The following is an 18,353-nucleotide window of genomic DNA, read 5'->3' as shown; positions in this document are numbered from 1 at the left end:
GCATTGTGGCCCCCCAATTCATATGTTAATCCCAACACGATGGTATTTGGAGATGGGGGTCTTTGGCAGGCAATTAGATTTAGATGAGATCATGAGGGTAGGACCCTCATGATGGGATTAATGCCCTTATAAGAAGAGACAACAGAGCTGTCTCTCTTCCTCTCTCCCCCTCTCCCCCCACCCCGCCGCCCCCCTCCTCTCTGCCATGTGAGACCAGAGCAAGAGGGTGGCTATCTGTAGGTCAGGAAGAAAACTCACACCAGAACCCGACCATGCTGGCACTCTGACCTGAGACTTCCAGACTCCAGAACCAATAGAAAATGAATTTCTGTTGTTTAAGCCACCCAGTCTATGGTATTGGTATTCCGTAATATCTTATGGGAAATCCTAATGAACTTTCTGGCCAACCCAATACTTTGTTATGGCAGCCTGAGCTGACTAATACATGGGGGTTGAGGGAGAAGAAGGAATCAAAGTTTCCAAGAAACTTGATTCCAAAGTTTCTACCTTGGGTAACTGGAAGGAAAGATGGCGATTCCAACATGTGAAATGGAGAAGGCAGACGTTTCCCACTATTTGAACCATGGGAAAAACCAAGAGAACAAGGCCACCATTTTTGAATGGCCCAAACAAAATCCAAAGGCCAGAATAGGAGGATGTAGTTGACACTTTTTATATCATAAGAGAAATTTCCAAAATTCCAGTTTGTCTAATTATTTTCTGAATCTATTTTTTTAAATTAATTGAATATCTTCTTTAGGAGTTTAAAAGAAAATCTCATCTTCTGGTATGCCAATCTGACAAAGGTTAAAGAGAGGCATTATCTTTCGTTTCACAGTGCCGCCTTACAGACTGGATTTAAAAAATAGATATATAATCATCTGAGTTGCAAGGCTCTTTTTTAGCTCAGAGAGTAGGAGGTAGATTGGCATGCAAGAGGTTCATTTAGCAAGTATATTCCGAGTTATGTTGCCACACTGTCCTGTCAAGATTTAAATGCTGAGAACAGCAAACAGGCTTGCCATCCATAACAAAGTCATGTCTCAAGTCAGGAGCCCATGGATCACTGAATCTGCTTCACCCAATATCTCCCTGGGACCAATTTTTAAAAGGATAGAATCGAGATAGGATGTCGGGATCTAGAAATTATGTCAAGCCATTCTTATTATCATTCATCTTCCGTTGTCTTCTTTGCCAAGTTGTGCCATTGTTTCTCTTTCAAATCAGGTCTTAGAAAAATATATTGCAGGGACAGTTTTGGACATCTTGATTTGAAATTTCCAGCAGCTCTTTCAGTCAGTGCTTTTTCTGTTTCCATGGCAACCAGCAACGTTTTGAAGAGGCGGTGACAGGTTCAGCACAAACCAGCTACCATGGGGAGTATGTGTCAGTATGTCAGCTAAAGTCAGTGGCAAAATTACCACCTTCTGGGGCTTTCTCTGATATGGCCAACTTGACCTCCTAAAGAAAGAGAAACAGAATGATGATGACAAAGTCATTTCCGCCCCCCAGAATTCCGGGTCTGTATTCTGTTCCTCTCTCCATCACCAAGTCATTCAGTACTCCCACTTTGAAGCCACCAGCAGAGCAGATGTGGTGACTGCTGTCTGCGAAACATGCGTGATCACAGGGCTAGAGAGAGGAGATAGCTCTGGTAAGGTAGGTGACTTGCCTATTGGCTGACATTTCCTGCCTTGTGGAATTCATTCCCAGGAACCCTAATGTGTCTTGCTAGGAAATTTCAGATTGGGTTCATTGCTTTAAGAATTCATGGTTTTTATCACATCAAAAAAAATAAAATACTTGGGGATAAACCTTACCAAGGAGGTGAATTGCTAAGAACTATAAAACAGTAATAAAGGAAACTGAAGATGATTCAAAGAAATGGAAAGAAATCCCATGCTCTTGGATTGGAAGAATTAATATTGTTTAAATGGCCATACTACCCAAAGCAATCTACAGATTTAATGCAGTACCTATCAAAATACCCATGACATTTTTCACAGAACTAGAACAAATGATCCTAAAATTTATATGGAACCATAAAAGACCCAGAATTGCCACAGCAATCCTGAGGAAAAAGAAGAAAGCAGGAGACATAACCCTCCCAGACTTCAGACAATACTACAAAGCTACAGTCATCGAAACGTGTGTTACTGGCACAGAAACAGACATATGGATCAATGGAACAGAATAGAAAGCCCAAAAATAAACTCACACACCTATGGACAATTAATCTTTGACAAGGGAGGCAAGAATATACAATGGGGAAAAGACAGTCTCTTCAGCAAATGGTGTTGAGAGAGTTGGACAGCCGCATGTAAATCAATGAAATTAGAACACACCTTCTCACCATACACAAAAATAAACTCAAAATGGCTTAAAGACTTAAATATAAGATAAGACACCATAAAACTCTTAGAAGAGGACATAAGCAAAACATTCTCTGACATAAATCATACCAATGTTTTCTTAGGTCAGTCTCCTAAGGCAATAGAAATAAAAGTAAAAATAAACAAATGGGACCTAATCAAACTTATAAGCTTTTGCACAGCAAAGGAAACCATAAACAAAATGAAAAGACAACCTACGAACTGGGAGAAAATATTTGCAAATGATGTGACCAACAAGGGCTTAATTCTCAAAATATACAAACAGCTCCTACAATTCAATAACAAAACAAACAACCCGATCGAAAAATGGGCAGAAGATGTAAATAGACGTTCCTCCAAAGAAGACCTACAGATGGCCAACAGGCACATGAAAAGATGCTCATCACCGCTAATTATTAGAGAAATGCAAATCAAAACTACAATGAGGTACCACCTCACACCAGTCAGAATGACCATCATTAAAACATCTACAAATAATAAATGCTGGAGGCGGTGTGGAGCAAAGGGAATCCTCTTACACTGTTGGTGGGAATGTAAATTGGTACAGCCATTATAGAAAACAGTATGGAGGTTCCTCAAAAAAACTAAAAATAGAGTTGCCATATGATCCAGCAATCATATGATCCAGATATCATATAACTCCTGGGCATATACCCCAGGAGTATAAATTATAGACAAAACTATAATTCAAAAAGATACATGCACCCCAATGTTCAAAGCAGCACTATTTACAATAGCCAAGACATGGAAACAACCTAAATGTCCATAGACAGATGAATGGATAAAGAAGATGTGGTACACATATACAATGGAATATTACTCAGCCATTAAAAAGAATGAAATAATGCCATTTGCAGCAATGTGAATGGACCTAGAGATTATCATATGAAGTCAGAAAAACAAATACCATATGATATCACTTATACGTGGAATCTAAAATATGACACAAATGTACATCTACAAAACAAAAACAGACTCACAGACTTGTGAGTCTGTTTTTGTGAGAGTTGTGAGAGTTGCCAACTTGTGAGAGTTGCCAAAGGGGAGGGGGTTGAGGAGGGAAGGTTTGGCAGTTTGGGGTTAGCAGATGCAAACTATTATATATAGGATGGATAAACAACAAGGTCCTACTGTATAGCACAGGGAACTATATTCAATACCCTATGATAAACCATAATGGAAAATAATATATATATATATATGTGTGTGTGTATAACTGAGTCACTTTGCTGTACAGCAGAAATTAAACACAACGTTGTAAATTAAAAAAAATTCATGGTTTTCACATAGTTGCATGTAGCGGAGAGAGAGGGGCACACATTTCTCACAGACCCTGAGATTCTGCTGGATTTGGGGAGACATTCCTCGTAGGTGTGTGACCCACCTGTAAAAGTCCAATTACACGTGGGCTAGGTATGGGGCATTGTCAGCAGGAGAGCTGGTGACCCCCCTCTCCAGCTTCCTAAGGAGCTGGGTGTGGCACGTGTTTAAAAAAAAAAAAAAGAAATCCTCAATGAGATCCAACAAACACCTTGCCACTCTCACAAATGCAAAAGGAGAAACTGTTATATTTATTTTGCTATAGATTTTATCAGCCATTTGGCCACAGAAGAAAGACCTCTGTTTGCCTTGTCAGATATGCTCAACTTAGAATCTGCAGGAGATGCCACGTATCCTCAAGGCTCTTACCATTTCTCTGCGCTTGTGTTTCTTGTCCTGCAGCCTTTCTCTGGAGCGCCCCCAGCTATTGGCACAGGTGACAGGCCAGTGTGTCAGGGAATTAACAAACTCTGAGAGCTGCCATCATCCAACTGAAGGGAGATACGGGACAATTATCTCTGCGCTTGGAATGGGGAGATTAGGTTGTGTGTCTACACTGGCTCCAAGGGTTCCCAGGTGGAAGAGAATTTCTTTTTTTTATAAATTTATTTATCTAGTTATTTTTGGCTGCGTTGGGTCTTCGTTGCTGCGCGGCTTTCTCTAGTTGTGGCGAGCGGGGGCTCCTCTTCGTTGCGGTGAGTGAGCTTCTCATTGTGGTGGCTTCTCTTGTTGCGGAGCACGGTTTCTAGGTGTGCGGGCTTCAGTAGTTGTGGTGCGTGGGCTCAGCAGTTGTGGCTCGCGGGCTCTAGAGCGCAGGCTCAGTAGTTGTGGTGCACGGGCTTAGCTGCTCCGTGGCATGTGGGATCTTCCCAGACCAGGGCTCGAACCCGTGTCCCCTGCACTGGCAGGCGGATTCTTAACCACTGCGCCACCAGGGAAGTCCCGAGAATTTCATTAAGCAAGTTATGCACTTATTTAATGCACCTTTTACTGACTGCCTCTCTTCTCCTGACTCATTTCCCTACTGACCTGTGGACAGTTCCTGGGTGGGCTTTTTATATATTTAATTTTATTTTCCCACCAATTTTTAAAAATGAGGTGAAATTCACATCCTAACATAAAATTAACCATTTTAAAGTGAGCGATTCACTGGCATTTAGTACATTCACCATGTTGTTGTGCAATCTCTGATTCCAAATCATTTTCAGCAGTGCAAAAGAAAGCCTCACAAAGCTGTTACTCCCCCGCCCCACCCCCTCCTCAGCCCCTGGCAACCACCAATCTGCATTCTGTTTCTATGTGTTTACCTATTCTGGATATTTCACATAAATGAAATCGTATCGTATGTGACTTTTTGAGTCTGGCTTCTTTCACTTAGCATACTACTTTCAAGGTTGATTCACGTTGTAGGATGTGTCGGGACTTCATTCCTTTTTAAGGTGAATAATATTGCATTGTATAGATGCACCAGTTTTGTTTATTCACTTGTCTATTAATAGGTATTTGGGTTGTTTCCACCTTTTAAGCTATTGTAAATAGTGCTGCTATGAACATCCATGTACAAGAACTGGTTTGAGTCCCCGGTTTCAATTCATATTACCTAGAAGTGCAATTGCTGCATCTTATAATTCAATGTTCAACTTTTTGAAGAACTGCCCAACTATCTCCACGGTGGTTATACTGGGGTTCAATTTCCCCACAACCTCGCCACCACTTACTATTTTCTGTTTAAAATTATGCCTATCCTAGAGGGTGTGAAATACCTCATTAAATACCTTTTCCGTGTGCTCGTTCCGAAACACATGGAAAAGTTTAAAAAAAGAACACAAAGCACAGAACACCTGTGTGCCCTCCGCTTAGCTTCAACAATTTGGATTTGCCGGAGTAGTTCCTGGTGGTGTCATTTAACCGGTTCGTCCATCTTGTGTATTTTCTGTAAACTGGGAGTTTTGTCTAAAAGCCTGAATAGGTTCAGGTGAAACATCTCAACTTAACATTTTAAATAATAATAGCAGACAAGAGTACTAGGCGCGTAGTAGGGGCCCACTGTTCCACGCACATATTCTTACCGAATCTCAAAATGACTCTGGGTAGAGGAGGCAGCAGTTGTTTCTACCTGTCCGGAATCCACAGCTGTCTCTTCTGGCCGCAACACTTTGATTTTCTTCTCAGAAACCACCATTGCTCCTTCGGTCCTCCGGCTAGGAGATGCCGACGGCAACCCCTAACACCACAGGTGCCCCTAAGGCTTAACAACCAGAGTTGCAGTGATTGGCCAATGAGAGGCACGTGATCCGCTTGGGCCAATGAGAGCCAGCCTTTGTGCTACCGCAGTTCATGGAATAGAAGGCTACGTCTTTGCCTGTAGGACTCACTGTAAAGAGAGTACTGCCAAGTAGTTGTGAAAGGGCATCATTTGTCAGATACACCCTGATTTCAGAAATGTTCAAATGTGAAAAGGAAAAATGTCTTACATTGCTGGCCATCTTGCCCTCCCTGGAGGAGAGCCTGTCTGAAGAGTGGAGAGGTGTTTCCTGGGGAGAGTTGCTTAACTCCCCACGCACTCTTTCCTCTCTTCTAATGGCCTAGGGACAAGCATTGGGAGGCTGCTGGCTGAAGCTCTGGATGCTCAGGAAACCGACCCAGTCTCGCCCAACACTTGCAGGAAATGCCCTCTACTCACTCATCTTTCCTGACGACCGGGGTCCTTTGGGTCCCCAAATTTGCAGAGACTTCATGGATTCCATTGAGTGGGGGAGTGGGGGATGAGCGGGGGGGAGGCAGCACTAGAAGCAGCTACACAGTCCACAGAGACGGGTCTGTGATGGACAAGACATTCCCGTGGGGACTACAGTGGTGGTCAGGGCACTGGGAGGGAGGTCCCAGAAACCACCCTCCCCCAAAGATCTCCAGGCACTGGGCTCAGAAATCGGACTGTTTGAAGGGTGACCACTTAGCTGTGTGACACTGGGCAAGTTACCCAGCCTCTCTGAGCCTCAGCTTCCTTATCTATACTGGCTTGTCATTTACAAGGCTGCTGGGAGGCTTAAATGAGAACATCTCTACAGAGCTTATCACAACGCCAGGCACACTGTGAGCACTTACCACTTGTTAGCTGTCGCTCTGCCCAAGATTATCCAGACCTTATGTGTCTGGCCAGCCTTGAACCTAGGGATGTCTGGCTCTCCCGCTGTGTTCTTAACACCTCCCTAGGATCCTTTCACAGCCTAGATCTCCTCCCCTTTTCCCCACTCTTGTCACTCTCTTAAACTAACAGCTAAATTGTGACAAAAGAGGGATTTGTGGCAAATGGCTCAGCAGGATTTAGAAGCAACTGCTGGGCACATCTGCTGCACACGCTGACAAACTCCAGAGAACAAAGCTGTGACCACCTCAGCTCACCTCCGGAGTCTAGAGTGGGGGTGGGAAGGGAGGAGCTGGAGGACTGGGTGTGGGGCAACACCCATGGGGACCTCCAGGGGCCTCCCAGACCCTCCAGTTGTGTCTTTCAAAATCACAAAGCTTAGGAATGAGGTGTGTGTATGTGCTCTTTTCGTTGGAATCTCAAAAGTCAAAAGATATTTTTAACAGAGGTGGACACGAGAAATTCAGCGATGGCTGTGCAAGGCAGGTTTCCAGGCAGCCCAAGATGTGCGCAGCCTGACAATCTGGTCCCTGGGAGACGGAGCTGGTGCCGGGATGATGTGGGGATGGGGGCGGGATACAGACAGAGACGAAGAGAGAAACAGAGGGAGGAACAGAGAGATAGATACAGAGGGAAACAGACACAGAGAAGCAGAGAGGGAGAGAGACAATAAGAGACAGAAACACACAGAGAAAGGCAGAGAGAGAAAAAGAAAGAGACAGAGAGACAAAGAAAGACAGAAAGAATCAGAAGGAGAGAGAGGACAGAAAGAAGGAGAGAAGAGGACATTTGTTAAAGAGAAAGAAAAGAGAAAGGCAAGAAAACGGAGAGAAAGAGCGGGGGCAGTGAGAACTTGAGGCGAGAAAGAGAAAAAGATTAAAGGGAAAAAGGAAACAGACGAGAGAAAGGCTGAGGGGAGCAGAGAAAGGAGGTGGGAGGGGGCGGGAGGGATCTGATTAGCCAGTGAGGACCTTTCCCCATTTCTGTCTCCTGTATTTTTCCTCTGGCAGGTGGAGCGCCAAATTAGCAATAATCTCATGCCTGTGGAAGCCCTGAACCCCAGCCCAGTACCCAGGCTATGTTAGAGGTTTATGGATCTGATTTTGTACTAGCTTTTTTCCCCACCAGTTTCCGCCCCAAAGTAGACCCTTCTCCTAGGCACTCAATGCTTGTTCATAGGCCACAACTTTGGGAAGACCCTGGGAGATACCGACAGCCTGGAACCGGGCACATAATTTTCAAAATGCAAACATGGGGCCCCTTGTTCAAAAATTATCAAGACCTTGACAGCCGATCATTAAACCAAGCATGGGGCTCTTCCAAGGGCAGGGCACCTACTCCCCTCACTTAGATGTGAGTGAGTGGGAGAGCAAGGACCCCAGGGCCTCTGGGAATGGCAAGAGGCAATGACTCTACCTTGGGTTTCTCTGTTAACTTCATTCATTCATTCATTCATTCAACAGATATTTAAGACTTTTAGCCTGTAGCTACAGTCTTAAATATGGCAACAAAACCCTCCATTTCTCAAGTACTTTTCTGTGCTAAGCATTTTATGTCTATTATCTCATTTCGTTCTCATTAATAACTAGACAGCATGGCTGTTATTATCACCAGTCCCATTTTACAGATGAGGAAACTGAGGCCACTGGCTTAAGTCCCAGGGCTATTAAGTGGTAGAGCCAGGGCTGTCTGCCTAGAGCCCTCATTCTTTACTGTCAGGCCTGTCTGTCTCTATTCCTCTTCTGAAAGGAACAGGAGACAGAAAGTGAGGCTTAGTAGAAAGGAACATCTGCTTCATGATTTCTGGTGAGCAGGGAAATTAGAGGGAGGAAAAGGGGAGTAGACTTTAAGCAGGAGGAAGCCTCTTCCACATAAATGTAGGAGTTTTCACATACTGGGGTATGGGCAGAATTGGCAGGAAGCAACAAATCATGGCCCCAAAACACAGCCTGCCTGTGCCCTAGGGACATGGGAATGAGCAGAGTTCAGAAATTCAGCATCTGATGTGTAGTGAAAGCATCTGGTGCAAGTAAGTTTGGTTTTTTTCTCTGAAGTCGCTAACACACCGTGTCAGTTTGCCCTGCAGTGGGCACCACTTGATGGATGTGTCACGTCCTCTGGAACGGGGGTTCTTAGCCTGGGGGTGGGAGTGAGCTCTGGTTCTCCTGCATCTGGATGTAGCTTTCCTGGTGGGCGCTCTCCAGAAGCAGACCCTGAGTTAAGATGCCACTAAAAGTGGTTGTTTGGGAGGTGATACCAGGAAGCACCAAAGGACAGTGGGTAAGTAGCCCTCAGAAGGGAAGGAAGACCATAAAAAAGTCTTATTATTGAGCACTGGGAACTCTGGGGACAGCATAGAACATACCTCACAGTTGTTCCTCCCAAGGGAAGTGAGAGCTGGGATAGTAATCCCTCAACTCCATCCCTCATTGGCTGAGAACTGCTCCCAGGTATATCCCTCTAGCGCGTCCAGATGCCCTGTAAGCCACGTAGAGTATATAATTCTTACCTGTGGGTCTTCACATTCGGTATACGAGTTATTACTAAATATAGAATTGTCGGTACACTACACAAATATTACAAATTTTCAGATGTAGATAGATGCTTTGTGAATATGACTGCAGGTGTGTGTCTGGGGGGAGAGGCACCTACACAATACATATTTTCTCAATTACCCGACATACAAATAATAGTCCACTAGTAGTATACCTCTGAGTTTCAAGGAACAGAAACCCAACTCAAATTGGCTTTATCCCAAAGAGAAGTTTTTGTTCATATGATTGCAAAGGCAAGAGGAAGTGGGTCTGACTTTCAGTCCAGCTGGATCCAAGAGCCTCAATAACGTCACCAGGAATCTCTTTTTTTCCATTTCTGGGATTTTTCTTGGTCTTTTTTTCATTTACAGCCAGCTTTGTGCCACGTGACAGCAAGATGGCTGCCGGCAGGTCCTGGCATCCCTCCAGCAGCCTGGCAACTCCCACACAAAGAGTGAGCCTGTTTCCCATTGGCCCAGATTGGGTCATGTGACCATCTCTGAGCTAATTCTGGGATCTCTGATTGGCCAGACTGTGGTCACGTGCTCAGAGTCAGGCGGTAGGATGGCTCCACCCAAGCACGTGGACTGAGATCCCCTCTCTCTCGTGGTTCCCCAGAGTAAAATCGAGGGCCTATTACTAAAAGAAGGGAGCCTAGATTTGCATTACAGCCAGCATGTGGAGTGCCCGCCACGAAAAAGGGACCTTCCTTTTGGAAAATGTTAGGATGTAGACCAAAATATACCAAGGTCTTCCTAAAGAGACATACGGTTGGTTGCCATGATTTGGGGATAAAAGTATGGTTCTTGCAACATAATTTGATGAAATCATTTTGATTATATAAACCGCTCAGAGAATCCTCCAGTAGAAAATAGTTGAAATTCACGAAGGAGGGACTTGGGGCGCGGGGGCAGGGATGGGAACTGAGGCAGAGTGGATAAATATCCACTGTAGAGAAGAGGTCCAGGTAGAAGAGCCTCCCTGCAGGTGGGATCCCGCAGTACCGTGGGTTAGAGCCCGACTGATAAGAAAAGCGGGATTCTGGAACTGCTGGCAAAGCCTTTCAGATAAATAAGCACAATGGTTCCCTACTGATTGTCCTTGGCGTTCTTTTTAGCTTTTGACACAACACATTCTGCTGCAATAAACAACCTTGTACAAACATCCTCTCCCCGGTGCCTTGTATTTCTGTGGGATAAGTGGAATAAATTATGATGTCGCACACCATGGGCTATAACTCAGCTTTAAAATAATAAGCTGGAGCTTTGTGCAATGACCTGGTGAGATGTCTGGGATAGATATGTCCCCCCTCTCTCTCTCTCGATAAAAAAAAGCAAGGTGCAGAACTTTTTCTTTTTTTGAGGAAAACTAAAAACTTTGTGTTTTTATGAGCAAGGGGAATGGTGTGGAAGGACACTCATCCAACAATGAATATTAATATTTTAAGGACGTGGGACTAGAGGGCTTGAAAAGGTGATTAGCTTGCTTACTAGTCCAGTGGGCTATATTTATACACGTATATATTTCACACGCAATCAAACAAAAATGTAAAGAGGAAGCCTGCCTTCTAAGAAGGTTGAAGATTGGCCTGCAGGTTGGGGGTTAGGGAAAATTGAAAAGGCATATATTGCTTTTATAGAAGAGGGAGGTAGGGTTGGTAGATAAAATGCCCAGTTAAATTTGGATTTCACATAAAGGACAAATAAATTTTAGCACAAGTATATCCCAAACATTGCACTCTCCCACTGGCCCAGCTTGGGTCATGTGACCATCTCTGAACTAATCATGAAACCTCTGATTGGTCAGAGGGTAGTCAGGTGCCCATAGGGTCAGAACTTATACTACAGATTTACACATATTTTTCAAAATCTGATTTTCAAATTTAACTGGGTGTCCTATAGTTTTATTTTCTAAATTTGGCAACCCTGTGTGGAAAAAAGTAAGCTGTCTGGGTAGGGGGTGGGGATAGTGACCAGGGGGCCCCAGCTCTGTAAGTGGGAGAGCACTGAAGTTTGGAGAGGGAGAGATATTACAACAGGAACCCAGGAATGTGAGACTCTTGAGGACAGAATTGGGGAAAGAGAATTTTAAGGAAGTTTCCTCGGGTGATGTGCCTCTCACTCAGTTCCCTTGAGAGACCATCAGTAAAAATTCGATTCTTTTAAGTCTTCTGTGGACTTAGAGTGGTTGAGGCCTACACTGTGTGAGCCCCTGGTCCAAGGTGAGCCCATTTTTAACCATAACACCTTCTGCCTGGATCTATTTCATGGGCAAGGAGGAAGTACCAATGAAGTTCGTTTCTCTTTCTCTGTCAAGAGTCAAGGGCAGTCCACTCATCCTCCAAACTGAAAACTGTTGTATCAGAAACAATCCGTTTCATCAGATGACTTTGTCCAAAGGGAATAACCCTTGTGAGGCAGTGAAGTGTGGCTGAGGCTGCCATCTGGTGGTTGAAAGGGACTCAGACGCTGGCAACCTTGGCCATACCTTGCTTGGGCTTCCCTGTTTGGTTGATATTCATTTCTTCACAAATATTTAAGAATGCCTGTATGTGCCAGGCAACCACGTTGCAAACAGTAGTATTAACAGCACTGTTTTAAAGTGGGGATTTTTCAGTTGAGCAAAGAAAAACTTACACCGGAAATGTAAGAAAATAAAAAGTAGGTCTTTAAAGCTTGTAAGCTGTGAAATTCATGTCTAAACTACTTTTTCTATCCTACGCCATCTTTTAGGGTAGAGGGTTCGTAAATCTTGGACAGAGTTATAACATGGAGAGGCAAAGAGTGGGGATCAGAGTGAGGAGAAAGGAGGGAGGGCAAGAAACTGGGAATGGAGGTTGGTGGGGGCACAAGAGCTGAAAAGTTGATAGAACTTTCCAGAAAGTGGCATTCATACGTTATCCTTGCTTTTAGATCCCACTTTGGTGAAATATTTCCTCTGTTTATACTGTTTCAGAACATACAGAACAATCACCTGTATTTATGGAGCTGGTTTCATGATTATGCTTTACACTTGGGACAGATAGGTTGATGTTGGTGCCATCGGCGGGCCAGGGTTTTCTATCCACTTAGTGTCCATTCTTAGTGGCTTGCTTTTGTCCTCACGCTGGACTCTTCTATTGCAAGATGAACACTCAGGTCCTTAAGTATCATGGCTGGGTTCAGAAAGGAGAAAAGGGGGCTGGTGCTGTAGCAGCTGTGTCTGTCCCCTTTTATCAGGAAAGCAAACACTTTTTTAGGGCAACCCTCACTCTCCCCCCCCACACACACACGCACACAGAGCCAACTTCAGCTAATGCTTGTTGACCAGAATGGGTCAGAAGATCAACCCTAACAGCAAGGGAGGCTGGGGAACTGGGTAACAGGATTGTCATAATTGAAACCAACCATGACCCGTTGTTGGAAGATGGGTTCATGGCTGCTCGGAACAAAATTAGGGCTTCATTAGCAGAGAGAAGAGAAGCAGATACTGGATACTGTCTGCCCCAGCATTCCATCACTTTTAGGACAGTCAGTAACTTTTCCTTCCTCTTTTATGCAGGGATTTGGAAGCCCCATAGCGAGGAGCTTCGCAGGGACACAGGAAGGCGACTCCCCGTTGGGGTGCGTCACTCCAAGACGCTGCTAATTGCTGATGGAGTCAAGATTCAGACCCAGAGTGGCAGCTCCTCACTGCTGCCTAACACAGCCGAACACCTCCCAGGACAAAACCCAGTGAGGCCGAGCCCCTGAGCTCAGGGCCTCCACAGGATCAGAGCCTGCTTGGGTTCTGCGTGCCCCGGGAGGGAGCGGCACTGCTCAGGCTGGCTCAGGCATTCCTACCCAGGACATCGACCAGGATCCAGACCTCCTGGGTCCCCTTCCCTCATGGATGAGCTATGTGGACTTGGGCAAGCGACTTAGCCTCTCTGAGCCTCAGACGCCACATCTGTAAGAGGAGAATGATAATAATTTTACTGACAGGAGTAAATGAGATATTAAAGGGCATCAAATAACTAGGAAATCTAAAACTATTCTAAAAGAGAAAGTGCGTTTAAAATGTAGAAAACAAAACAAAAAGAAGCAGCCAACGAATGCCAGCTACTAAGTATTACCATGATTGTTATGATTATTACTATGTTATCCTGGCAGGGATCTCTTTGGCCACTGCTTTATTGTTCTCCCTCTCCTGGCCCAGGGCTGCCCATTCTGCTGTTTGTCTGAAGCACATTTACTAGTGCAGGTGGGTTCATGGTCTCAGGGGAAGCTCTGTCTTTGCACTATTGTTCTAAACTTGTAGGCAGCCAGGCCTGGGAAACGGAATCTTGGTTTCCGAAAGGATCCCAGGCACCCTCTGCCTTTCCGTCTTCTTTCTTCACCTTGTCTGTCCTTTCTCGGAATCTCCTCCGTTCCAGACCTGATTTTGAGTGACAGGCCCATGGATGATTCAGCCCCACCCTGGTCCTGACAGTGGCCCCGCCCCACTGGTGAAACTTCTCTCCAGGAAACCTATCAGAAGCCCCACCCCTTCATTTTATAACGGAAGATGATTGGATAGCTGCAGGGAAGGAGCACGCCCGACGTCCACCCAGGATGTTGCCCTACGTGCCTCCCCCACTCCGTTCTCCGTTTACTGTGAGTTGTCCCTGAGATGATAAGGCGAACTTGGAGCCTCCTTCCCCCTGATCCTTGAAAATTACCTAAATTTTGGATTGGATTCCCCACGTGGCCACCAGAGGGAGCATTAAACACAAAGTCCAGTCCTATCCCTCCCCTCCCTACCTACGTGTGGTCTGCCCCCTTCGGCCTCTCTGCCCGCCTCCCACCATGCAACCCCCTCTCTCCACCCTCCAGCCACACTGGCTGTCCCTCAAAGGGGACAAGCTCCCACTGGCCTCCCTCTGCCCCGAAGCTTCCCCAAACATCCCCGTATGGCTTTACTCTCCTTTCTGTCCCAGCTTAAAATCACCTCCTTGACCGCCCACCCCTAACCACAGCCGCACCTGGCTCATGCCTGCACTTGTCATTCCTGGCTCGTATCCTTGCTTGTGGTCATCTATCAGGATTTTACTCCTTTCTTCTGGGTACCACCTGGAGGATTGCTTTGTCAAATGGAGACAGGCCAGTGATGTCTAATTGTATGTGTCAATTTGACTGGGCTAAGGGATGACCAGATAGCTAGACAGACATTTTCAGGTGTGTCTGTGAGGGCGTTTCCCAAAGAGATTAGCATTTGAATTGGGAAACTGAGTAAAGATCATCACCCTCACCAAGGCAGATGGGCATCTTTCCAACCCACGGAGGGCCTGAAGAGAACAGAAGGCGGAGGGTGGAGAATTTGCTGTCTGCTTGAGCTGCAGCATCTCTGCTCTCCTGTCCTCGGACACTGATGCTCCTGGTATGTCCTGCATGGTGGTATGTGACGATGGCAGTGGACATGTCTTGTTCCAAACATTCCCCAAATGTTCCTGGAACCATTCCGAGTCAGCAGTCCTGTCTTGGCTTTCAAAGTCTCAGTAGGTGTCATCCCAGCCGAATCCCCAGAAACGGGAAACATTCCACTCAGTGCCAGCCTGGAGCGTTTGTAACAAAAACCCCATAGCTTTGACTCTTTTTCATTTCTTTTATTAGCATCAATATATACAAAGTGGAAAATGACTTCATTTCATTATTCTAGCTTAGAAAGTTTGTTTTGCGTTTAATTCTATTTGGGCATAAAATGGAAATGAAAACTTCCCAGGAGAAAGCCTCCCTTTGGGGGTTCTGAACAACTCAATAAAACGTGACCTCAAATGACCCAGCGACCTCAAAAACATAGGAAAGTCATACCCTTTGGATTGACCAAAAGAAAGGTCATTTTTGCCCAAGGCTCACGCTCAGCCTACATCTACCCACGTATTTGCCCAGTCCTGTCCGTCTGCTTATACAACCATTTGGATCACATAGCCACTTTGTTTCCTGCTGGGCTGTTTGGCAGTTTCCAAAGCTATCAGCCTGAGGTTCTGCAGGCTCGCCAAGGAGCTGGCTTCAAAAGATCATTTTTAAAGCATGTCCGTGGAACTAAATAAGGATGGCCATCAAGTAGCAACCAGAATACTTATGTTGGCTAAATAATTCTACCCTCTACCACCAAAAAAAGCAGAAAGATGAGTCCCAAGCTGAAGAGGGTTGAGTGTGTGCATTTTTAAAGCACAGGGTGGTAGCTGGCAGATACAGCTTATACGAATTAGCATGTAATACGCACCATCACATGCATTCTTTGAAGCTCGAAATCTCTGTAAACATATTTCCCCGATGTTTTACAAAGAGTAGCTTGTAGGAAGGTTCAGTCTGTTCTCAAGTTTAAGATTGTATCTATCCTGTTCAAAAATATTTAATCCCAGCGGGTTGTAACATTGAGCTTATTAAAAACAGACATGACATGAGCTGAAATGAGATGCCTGGTAAATTTTTGGCACGATTATTATGATCTGTTTTACCTTTACATATTACAAAGACACATTCAGGTATTTTAAAAAGAAAAATAGACACCAACCTGTCTTTCCCATCACACTGTACATTGTCAAGCTTGCATGATCCATCTTTTGACTAAAACAAACTTTTAAAACATGGTCACAGGTGCTGTATGACTAGGACAGAACTAAGACATTGGAATCCTGGAAAAAAAAGAAAAGTCAACACCTCTCTACCCCATCCAACAGCCAATAAGAACTCCTGGGCATGGCCTGGCCGGTTTTAGGGAACAGGGTTAGAATAAAGATTTTATATTTTGTCAGTCTTTATGAAAGGCAAATATTTAGTGTTCATGTAACCACAGTATGTTCTAAAATTAAATATCATTAATAGAGTTCTTCATTCTGGATGACCCAGGGTTAGGATTAGAATCAGCATCAAATAGATATAAAAGCAAAGATTTGATTCTGCCTTCAAAAAAAAAGTGTGCATTATTTGCATTGCTGGTCTTTCTCCAGACATGACATTGCTCACTAATGGTCTGGAACACTTCTCCTCTGGTTCTTTCATAAAATGGGGTGGGCTTTGGGCAGCTGGACAGCAGCCTTTTATGATCTCTTGCTGTGCATCATGAATGCATGCTTGAAGGAGCAGCTGTGCAGGATTCTTTTCTGGCAGAAGGAAAATATTTGGGCCTCAGATCCCCCCAAGACTGAGGTCCACGGTCCCGGCTGGGAGGAGGGGATGTGCGTGTGTGTGCGTAGTGTGTGTGTGTGCGCGTGCGCAAAGCCAACCACCATATTCTGTTTCAGATGCTTCCTAAGCAAGCTACCAAAACATGGACTCCCAGCCATTCTCCCAAAGGCATGGCAGCCAGAAAGGTCTTGTTTGAAAACCAGCTGATTTAAAACAATTCTAGAGAGCATGGGAAGGCTCCAAAGAGTACCCCAAAAGCCACTGGGCCGGTGTGCCTCTCTGAGCCACTGGCTGACACTAGGGAGATGAATTAGCCTCACATGAACTTTTCCTTCCAAGCATCCTCACCCCTTGCCTTCTCTTTACACCTATATTTAGAAAAGAATCTTCCAGATAATCACACACTCACCAGTCCTACTGGGTTGAGGTGAAAGGGCTCTGATAAAATACCAGGATGCAGGATTAATGAGATGCTAAGAGTTCCTTTCTGGCCTAAAATTCCTCCTTCTCTCCTCACTGGAGTTCAAATCGTGTGATGTGGATGCCGTCGTGGCTTTAAGCCCCCCGTTCCTGTTCCTCGGCACCTCTGTGGTCAAGCATTCATGCCACCATCCAACATCCGGGCAGAGCTTCAGAGAATAGAAAAGTAGTTTCTTCTCATAGGACCCTCCCTCCCTCCAAAACACTTGATTGCAAGTGTATTCTGAAGGTGCCACCTTTTAGAGTGACAGTGCACTTGAGTCTCCCCCATTTTGAGGGCTCTGGCAGTGCAGCACCCCGGGAGGGAAACAGAGCTCACCCCTGGATTTCTCCCCTGCAACCCAAAGCCTCTTAACACTATGGACGGTGCTGCTCACGCCTGCAAAGACTACGGATCTATCATCGCAGCTTGAGGGTGGCCTTGTTGAACAAGGTGATCGATTCTGGCCCTTGGAGCATAAATTACCTGCCCTTTCATCGTTGAAAGAGTATCACGGAAAAGAACATTTTATTCTCTCGATTCCCTTAGCCAGCTTTCCCCCTCATCCACTTCTTCACTGGAACTCTCAGATCTCTCATCTTCTCTGAAAACTTTCCTTTGTCATCTGTCACCTTTATAGAAAGAAAACATTTTCTTAGTTTGCCAGCATGCAGCGAGGCCAGGGTGGTGAAAGAGAATGTTTATGTAACACCTTTGCTGCCTTCAGAGGGGCCGTGGGAGGGAGGGGACGGGGCAGGTTCTTTTAGAAGCTGGGGAAATTGGAAGGGAGAAAACAGACTGGTTTTGGAGTAGTGCTGTTTAAGTCTCCGTGCTAAATTTCAACCCAAGTTAATCCAACAAGAAATACCCTTTCCAACCTAATCTTGGGACTTAGATTTGTATGAAAAACACCATGGGCGTGGATCCTGAAGATGCATGCAATCTGATGCAGCCGTAGCATGGCATTGCTGATGGGAGAAACAGCTTGTTGTTGTTGTTGTTTTTCCTCTTCCCTCTACTGCTGTGTTTTCTATTTTACAGGTCCTCTACCTGCCTTCAGGATTGAAGCTGTACCACAAATTTGGCTGCAGCTGCAATACATTCAACCACATCTATTTCGATTTTAAATATAATAAATACAGTGAAGAAAACAGAAAGTCTTCAGTCAAGAGTCTAAAGAAAAGACAGCCGGCACTCTGGGCTTTCCATCAAATGCCACATGGTCTCTGGATGAATTTCTCGAGGAGGTTGTCGTTGAGTTTGTATTTGTAAGTTCCCTTCTCACGTGGAGTTCTCTCTAGATGGAAACTTCATACTCTCTGGTTTCCTGTGAGAGAGAGAAGCACAGATCTGTTGACCCCGTGTGGCAGAGTG

The 18,353-nt window shown here is 45.1% G+C and overlaps 1 protein-coding gene across 1 annotated transcript in view; it reads right to left on the bottom strand.

The window, feature by feature from the left end:
* Positions 1-18,269: 18,269 nt before the first annotated feature.
* Positions 18,270-18,353, bottom strand: part of SEZ6L (seizure related 6 homolog like) — a gene marked incomplete at its 5' end in the record, with an annotated part of 203,270 nt that continues 203,186 nt past the window's right edge. Inside the window, one exon of the mRNA XM_082641571.1 lies at positions 18,270-18,306. Coding sequence (XP_082497697.1) covers positions 18,277-18,306 — 30 coding nt within the window. The 3' untranslated portion in view covers positions 18,270-18,276. The remainder of the gene's footprint in view (positions 18,307-18,353) is intronic.

The sequence above is a fragment of the Mesoplodon mirus genome (assembly GCF_964341445.2).
Source record: "Mesoplodon mirus genome assembly, chromosome: 13".
NCBI classification, from domain to species: Eukaryota; Metazoa; Chordata; class Mammalia; order Artiodactyla; family Ziphiidae; genus Mesoplodon; species Mesoplodon mirus.
This window is presented reverse-complemented; position numbering and strand designations above follow the sequence as displayed.